General features: G+C 43.2%; 1 protein-coding gene across 2 annotated transcripts; it reads left to right on the top strand.

The window, feature by feature from the left end:
- The first annotated feature begins 1,089 nt into the window (after positions 1-1,089).
- On the top strand, positions 1,090-4,705 carry LOC112256770 (zinc finger protein 239). Of its 2 annotated transcripts, none has more exons than XM_024430256.2 (2): positions 1,090-1,494; positions 3,107-4,705. In XM_024430256.2, the coding sequence occupies exon 2, from the start codon at positions 3,259-3,261 to the stop codon at positions 4,297-4,299; it is 1,041 nt and encodes a 346-aa protein (XP_024286024.1). In that variant the 5' UTR covers positions 1,090-1,494; positions 3,107-3,258; the 3' UTR covers positions 4,300-4,705. The 2 variants fall into 2 exon arrangements, with proteins under 2 accessions (XP_024286024.1, XP_024286023.1); XM_024430255.2 differs by having other exon boundaries at positions 1,090-1,501.
- Positions 4,706-8,338: the final 3,633 nt, after the last annotated feature.

Raw genomic sequence — 8,338 nt, 5'->3', positions numbered from 1 at the left:
ATATTTTGCACAGTATGGGCTGTAGCATTTACTTTTAAATTGTTTCTATATATAATCAATCATGCAGAATGCCAGGCCAGTGTTTGGCACTTGCTATAGGCGAAATGTATTTTTTGTTTGAAAAAGTCAATTGCAAAAAGATTAAAACATCCTACCAACACCTCTACAGAAATGTGCTAGAATTTAATTAATTAAGATACACCCAATTCCAACCTTTCCAAATCATACAGAAAATTAGGACGTTTTATAACCATAAAATTAGAATTATGGGCGTTTTCCAGGCAGGGTAGCGCTCATTCACTAGTACACATTTATAATATGGCTCTGATTTATCAATGAAAACATGCTTATGTTGTGTGCGATAGTTTCAGAAATCCCAATCATTTGTGTGGCAAGCAAATCCTAGAATCTTCACTTGACGGAATTTAGTAAGACATTTATGTACGTTTCATAAATAATGCCGCAGGTGCCCAAAATTATGACGTGCTGGTTTGGAGTTAAAAGCCCCCCTCCCTGCTATAATGTGCACTTTGTCACTTAAAAACATTTACACATTTCTCCTGGAGGCCGCTAGTCTTGCTCAACTAAAAATGTAATGTCTCATCTCAACATTTTAAGTTAGGTTACTCCCAAAATATTTTGAGTTAGGCCTACATTGGGCAAACAATTTGTAGTTTAGAAAAAGTTATATCTAATTAAGTTTGAATTTATACCAGTAGGGAGCCTAAAGGTAAATAATCAACTTGGTTAGAGTCCCCAATAGAAATTTTTTTTTTCACATGACCCTCCTCTTCAACCTGGTCGCAGAGCATTTCATATTATTCACTATGTAAATCCGAGACACTCCATTTCGTATTATATGTTAAGTGTAATATGGTATGTATTAATTTATAAATGTCCATCACCCATTTCGTAAATGTTACGAAATTACGAATTACAATTCTTATTGTGTTACGAATTTGCAAACGTACTATAAATGACTAATTTGCTAAACAAATGATTCAGTATGTTACACATCCTACCTAGGTGGTTAGGTTTAGGAAGTAGGTATTTTAAGGGTAAGGATAGTGACGTCCCAAGGATCCAGGTTAGCGCTAACCATGCTACCGCAGACGTTCATTTCGCCGAGACGAAATCTGCTAGAAGCAAACCGAGTCTATGTATGCGGACTCGTATGGGACTATGCATCTCACTCGCAATTTTTTTCTGGTTCAAATAGTCAATGAACTAAGCAGACCAGACCCAGCTGCTATCGCATTGGTGTCAATAGGAGAGCCACCATGTTATAAGCAGACTGGAACTGACTTTTTATAAAATATTTTTTGTTATCGTAAACGGCCTGAGTAAACGATCTTCATTTATCCACCATCTTTGGTTAAAAAAAAACAACAACACAGATTTTAGCCAACCTTTGGAGCAGCAGCAGGCACAATCCCGCTGTCGCCTTTTCTCTGATTGCGGTCATTACCCTAATTATGGGAGTCGCCAGGGAAGGTGCGTCGTAAGTAGCCTATGCTAATAATATAGCCCACTACAGAATATGTATTCAGCATGGTTTATTTGTAGCAGTCGCTGTATTTAGCAGCATCAGAAAGGCAGGGTCTATTTTCCTTCTCGCTACACGACCATTTATGATGTCCACTTAAATCCAGGAAACAGAAGGCGCACACATAAGACAGTGTAATATGCCGAACTCAACATTACAAAGGCATATAGGTTACTATATGATTGTCGGTGAAAATGTTCCGTTTATAGAAGAATCAGCGCAGGGACTGGTAGTCTACACCAGAGAGGAAGATGCGAAGCGAGAGGGTCAAAATCTGTCCTGGCAAAAATACAGCGACAAACAGACCTTCTACCTTCCCGCCTTTGGGACAACGAGTCCCTTTGTAATGGCGGAGACAGACCGTCTCGTTATAATCTACACTATCTCTGGCTACACCCGCCATGTTGGCCACTTCTCATCACCCAGGCAAAAAAAAATTGAACAAATATAAGGACAGATGCATGTTGTTGTACAGAGATGCTTGTTGTAATCAAGGCTACATTGCGCGATTTCATGAACGTGTGCGGAAAATGTGATTCCATGCCTGCCAGTGATTGGCATGCATTTTATTTTTATTTAACTAGGCAAGTCAGTTCTTGTCTGACTGCTGTGCTAGATAGAGCCTAAAACCGAGAATGAAGTGCTTAATAATTTGATAGGGCAACAGCCAGTGGTGAAAAGTACTTAAGGAAACATACATTAAAGTACTACTTAAGTAGTTTTTTTTGGTATCTGTAATTTACTATTTATATGTTTGACTGCTTTTACGTTTACTTCACTACATTCCTAAAGAAAAGAAAATACAGTTTACTCCATACATTTTCCATGACACCCACAAGTAATCGTTGCATTTTGAATGCTAGCAAGACAGGAAAATGGTCCAAGTCACACACTTATCAAGAGAACATCCCTGGTCACCCCTACTACCTCTGATCTGGCAAACTCCCTAAACACAAATGCTTGGTTTGTTATGGCTGAGTGTTGGAGTGTGCCCCTGGCTATCTGTAAATAAAAAATAAATAAAATAAAAGTGTCTTCTGGTTTGCTTAATATAAGGAATGTGAAATTATTTCATACTTTACTTTTGATACTTAAGTATAATTTGGAAATTACATTTACTTTTGATACTATATTTAAAACCAAATACTTTTAGACTTTTACTCAAGTAGTGTTTTACTGGGCAACATTCACTTTTACTTGAGTCATTTTCTATTCATGTATTTTTACTTTTACTCAAGTATGACAATTGTACTCTTTCCACCACTGGCAACAGCTACCTCATATAGGCTAACAATGTCAGTGGTTAGATGGCACTTTAGGCACTATAGTCCTTCACAGACTTTACCCAGTAGGCTACTGTCGTGATTGGCAACCAATTATTGGTCAAAAGAGACAATTTGATGCTACACTGTGCAGTTTTATCATTTTTATCAGAATATTTTGTTGTCAGAGCATTATTATAAGCGAGTTCCCATAGAAAGTTCAATAAAGGTTAACATTGTGGCTTCACTTGATAGCGAGAACTATCACTAATGCATCCCTATATGTTTTTACTTTCAGGTTTGAAGAAGAAGAGAAACGCCTTGTCATGATGAAACCTTTGACTAACCGTCAGCAGGGTTAATGTGTGTTTCATCCAAACACAAAGCCAGGTGTTAGTGCCACTGCCAAACGCATGATCAGGAGTAGATACAGGTGTTAGTGTCAAATCCATGTCAAGTAGACACTCACCAACCATGAGGCCTGACAATAACAACAACAACAACAGTGTGCTGGATGGAGACGGAGTGGAGGACGGGTCTGGACCAATCAGCAGGCCCCGTCAGCCCCAGTGCCGCTCTCTCTCCTCCGGCCGGGCGCGTCACAGCCACCGCCGCAGCAGCAGAACAGACAAGCAGCCTCACACCTGTCCTCTCTGTTCCAAAACGTTCATCTCCTCCTCTCACCTGGCCTTACACCTGCGCTCCCACAGCGGGGAGAGGAAGTATAAGTGTGGCGTGTGTGGGAAGCTCTTCCTACAGTCAGCCCACCTGATGCGCCATAAGACCACCCACACAGGGGACAGGCCCTTTAAGTGTCCAGACTGTGGAAAGGGCTTCGGTCGGGCTTCTCACCTGAAGACACACCGACGCCTCCACACAGGGGAGAAGCCATTCCAGTGCTCTGTCTGTGACAAAGCTTTCACCCAGAAGGCTGGGCTGATCATGCACCACCGCCTGCACACTGGAGAGAGGCCCTACAGGTGTGATCACTGTGGTAAAGCCTTCCGCTCCTCCACACACCTGCTGGCCCATCAGGCCCTGGAGTCAGCCAAACAGAGCTTCACCTGTGACAGGTGTGATCAGAGTTTCAGGTCAGCCTCGTCCCTCAGACAGCATGTTAAGACACACAGCAGCACCATGGAGGACCTCTGCTGTGGGGTCTGCTGCCGGTCCTTCGTCCGCTCCTCCTACCTGCAGCTGTACATGAGGCTCCACAGAGGACAGAGGCCCTACCACTGCAGGGTCTGCAACAAGACTTTTGCTAAGATGACCACCTTCCAGAGACACTGTGACAAACACCTGAGGAGGAACGGGGACATGGACCAGGGGCAGGAGGAGGAAGAGGAGGAGGATGTCAAACCTACATTGCTCCCACCCTCCAACCCTCCTTCTCCTGCCCTTCTACCTCTTCCTGTTCCTCCATCCACCCTTCCTCTCTTGTCTGAGGTCAATACACGCTCTAAAACTAGAGCCAAAATTAGGATAGAATGACTGTTCTGGACTTGGAGTATAACAATGGAGAAAGAACATAAGTGGCAAACGTGCTATTACTTGCAACAGTCATATTATGTATATTTACTGATAGGGTATTACAAATTACGTAAAGTTTTTAATTACACAAACTGTACTGTAATGTGGTTAATGGTATTGATACATTTTAAGCATGCTTTTGTATTTACTAATACACACTTAGACTTTCCCTGTGTGACTTCAACACTCTAAAATGTGCTATACAATCCTGATGCTTTTGGATTGGATGGATTGGATGCTTCCTGATGCATATCGTACAGTACCATACTATACCATAACGTAAAGTTTGTATGATCATATCACTCCGTCCTTGGACCAAGTATTAACTTTTTTATAACAATAAATGTTGATTGGACAGGTTACAGTATTTTATCTTCTCAATCATGTGATTCTTCCAGGTTGTGAGTCTTTAATGTTGCTCAGTATTCTGTGTATCTGATCTGAGTTCCACAGAAGAAGCAGACGTTAAACCAAGTATCAGCATTAGAGGTCTGCCTGCTACATCCATAACTATGATGTCACGGGGAAACTCTTTGTCTCGACCTACAGGGGAGAAAATAGCTACAGGTGAGGTGGCTCATATCTATAACTTATTGTATATTTAGATCTACAAAAAACAATTGAATTTGAAATATGTTCATGTCAGAAGATAGAGAATGCAAAGTAATTAACCTACTGTACACACTGGGACAATTGTAACTTCCACATAAATAGAATTTTCACAAAATTACCCAAGGCCGGCTCCAGGCATAAGCGACATATGCGGTTGCTTAGGGCCCTAGGCTGCTAGGGGGCCCCCCAAAACAAAAACTAATTTAGGAACTCAAGTCAGGGTCTCAACTTACTGTAGAATACACAAGGTGCAAATTAGAAATATGGTTGTGCATCAGAAATTTCTCTTGTTATGTCTGTCACTGACTGTCACTCAATTAGTCATTTCAGTAACAATTTTTAGATTGTTAAATTAGTCGAGGCAGTCATCTAATGTGGCAGACCAGGGGGGGTTGATCTAGACGTTTACACAGATCAGACACGGGCAGAAGGGTGATACCTCTGTTTAAAGGGTTTTTACTTAAACCAATAAAGAAAAGAAACAGGTCTTCTCCAGGAGACCTCTTCCAGGTTACTGCCATCTGTGCTCAAGGGAATGCTGTCTCCTCTGGGGTAGAACACAGAGCTCCTAGGTTCTAGCAGACCGTGAAGACGTCTAGCCGGTAGCGACCTCTCACTACCTCCAACCCTCCCTTGTGCTGCCCTCCTGGCAGTTTTATTGGCCCCATACAGTTGGTGAGCAATCAGCCCCTTGATTACTCACCAGCCTAAATCAGCCCCAATTAGGCCTGGCCAGAGGAACAGTTGAGATGTGGCACGTCCAGCAGAGGGAGCCATCACCGCGTGATGCAGACTCCGTCTGTCACCAGGCCTCGACGAGTCTCCTGCTGATGGCTTGTCTGCGGTATGCCAGGGGCCATCTAGACCAGGGTGAAGTGCGTAAAGTGCATGCCCAACAGGTAATACTTAAGAGTGTCAGCACCCACTTCACCGCTAGACACTCTTTCTCGACAATCGAGTACTTATTTTCTCAGGGGTATCAACCTCCGACTTGTGTACATGATGGGGTGTTTCTCCCCATCATGTACCTGGGACAGGACGACCCCTAGCCCCGTGTTGCAGGCATCTGTCTGCACCAGCATCGGTACCTGGAAAACGGGCGTCACAAGAATTGGTAAAAATACTTTAAAGTACTACTTAAGTAGTTTTTGGGGGTATCTGTACTTTATTATTTATATTTTTGTCAACTTCAATACATTCCTAAAGTAAACTATGTACTTTTTACTCCATACATATTCTCTGACACCCAAAAGTACAATTTTAATGTTTAGCAGGACAGGAAAACTGTCCAATTCACGCACTTAGAGAACATCCCTGGCTATCCTTACTGCCTCTTATCTGGTGGACTCAAGAAACACAAATGCTTAGTTTGTAAATGATGTCTGAGTGTTAATTAAAAATGTCTTAATATAAGGAATTTTAAATTATTTATACTTGCACTTTTAATACTTAAGTATATTTTAGGGAATTGCATTTACTTTTGATGCGAAAGTATATTTAAAACTTTTGCATCAAAAATTCACTGGGTGACTTTCACTTTTACTCCAATTCTTATCTATGAAGGTATCTTTACTTTTACTCAAGTATGACAATTGGGTACTTTTTCCACCACTGGTCACGAACCGCCTGGACCTTCCTCCCCTGGGGCTTGACGTTCCCCTGTCCAATCAAATACTCCACTTCCTCAAACCCTAGTTTGCATTTCTTGCCATTCGCTGTCAACCCGGCTTGCCTGAGCGCATAAGGTGATCTTTCCAACCTTGGCTGTGGATGATAATGTCATCCAAATATCAAATCAAATCAAATCAAATCAAATGTTATTTGTCACATACACATGGTTAGCAGATGTTAATGCGAGTGTAGCAAAATGCTTGTGCTTCTAGTTCCGACAATGCAGTAATAACCAACAAGTAATCTAACTAACAATTCCAAAACTACTGTCTTATACACAGTGTAAGGGGATAAAGAATATGTACATAAGGATATATGAATGAGTGATGGTACAGAGGAGCATAGGCAAGATACAGTAGATGGTATCGAGTACAGTATATACATATGAGATGAGTATGTAAACAAAGTGGCATAGTTAAAGTGGCTAGTGATACATGTATTACATAAGGATGCAGTCGATGATATAGAGTACAGTATATACGTATGCATATGAGATGAATAATGTAGGGTAAGTAACATTATATAAGGTAGCATTGTTTAAAGTGGCTAGTGATATATTTACATTTCCCATCAATTCCCATTATTAAAGTGGCTGGAGTTGAGTCAGTGTCAGTGTCAGTGTGTTGGCAGCAGCCACTCAATGTTAGTGGTGGCTGTTTAACAGTCTGATGGCCTTGAGATAGAAGCTGTTTTTCAGTCTCTCGGTCCCTGCTTTGATGCACCTGTACTGACCTCGCCTTCTGGATGATAGCGGGGTGAACAGGCAGTGGCTCGGTGGTTGTTGTCCTTGATGATCTTTATGGCCTTCCTGTGACATCGGGTGGTGTAGGTGTCCTGGAGGGCAGGTAGTTTGCCCCCGGTGAAGCGTTGTGCAGACCTCGCTACCCTCTGGAGAGCCTTACGGTTGTGGGCGGAGCAGTTGCCGTACCAGGCGGTGATACAGCCCGCCAGGATGCTCTCGATTGTGCATCTGTAGAAGTTTGTGAGTGCTTTTGGTGACAAGCCGAATTTCTTCAGCCTCCTGAGGTTGAAGAGGCGCTGCTGCGCCTTCTTCACGATGCCGTCTGTGTGAGTGGACCAATTCAGTTTGTCTGTGATGTGTATGCCGAGGAACTTAAAACTTGCTACCCTCTCCACTACTGTTCCATCGATGTGGATAGGGGGGTGTTCCCTCTGCTGTTTCCTGAAGTCCACAATCATCTCCTTAGTTTTGTTGACATGGGGTGTGAGGTTATTTTCCTGACACCACACTCCGAGGGCCCTCACCTCCTCCCTGTAGGCCGTCTCGTCGTTGTTGGTAATCAAGCCTACCACTGTTGTGTCGTCCGCAAACTTGATGATTTAGTTGGAGGCGTGCGTGGCCACGCAGTCGTGGGTGAACAGGGAGTACAGGAGAGGGCTCAGAACGCACCCTTGTGGGGCCCCAGTGTTGAGGATCAGCGGGGTGGAGATGTTGTTGCCTACCCTCACCACCTGGGGGCGGCCCGTCAGGAAGTCCAGTACCCAGTTGCACAGGGCGGGGTCGAGACCCAGGGTCTCGAGCTTGATGACGAGCTTGGAGTGTACTATGGTGTTGAATGCCGAGCTGTAGTCGATGAACAGCATTCTCACATAGGTATTCCTCTTGTCCAGATGGGTTAGGGCAGTGTGGTTGAGATTGCATCGTCTGTGGACCTATTTGGGCGGTAAGCAAATTGGAGTGGGTCTAGGGTGTCAG

Source organism: Oncorhynchus tshawytscha, linkage group LG08 (assembly GCF_018296145.1).
Source record: "Oncorhynchus tshawytscha isolate Ot180627B linkage group LG08, Otsh_v2.0, whole genome shotgun sequence".
Taxonomy (NCBI): Eukaryota; Metazoa; Chordata; class Actinopteri; order Salmoniformes; family Salmonidae; genus Oncorhynchus; species Oncorhynchus tshawytscha.
This window is presented reverse-complemented; position numbering and strand designations above follow the sequence as displayed.

Coding starts and splice junctions, on each gene's coding strand:
- LOC112256770 (XM_024430256.2), top strand. CDS start 3,259: ATGTCAAGTAGACACTCACCAACCATGAGGCCTGACAATAACAACAAC.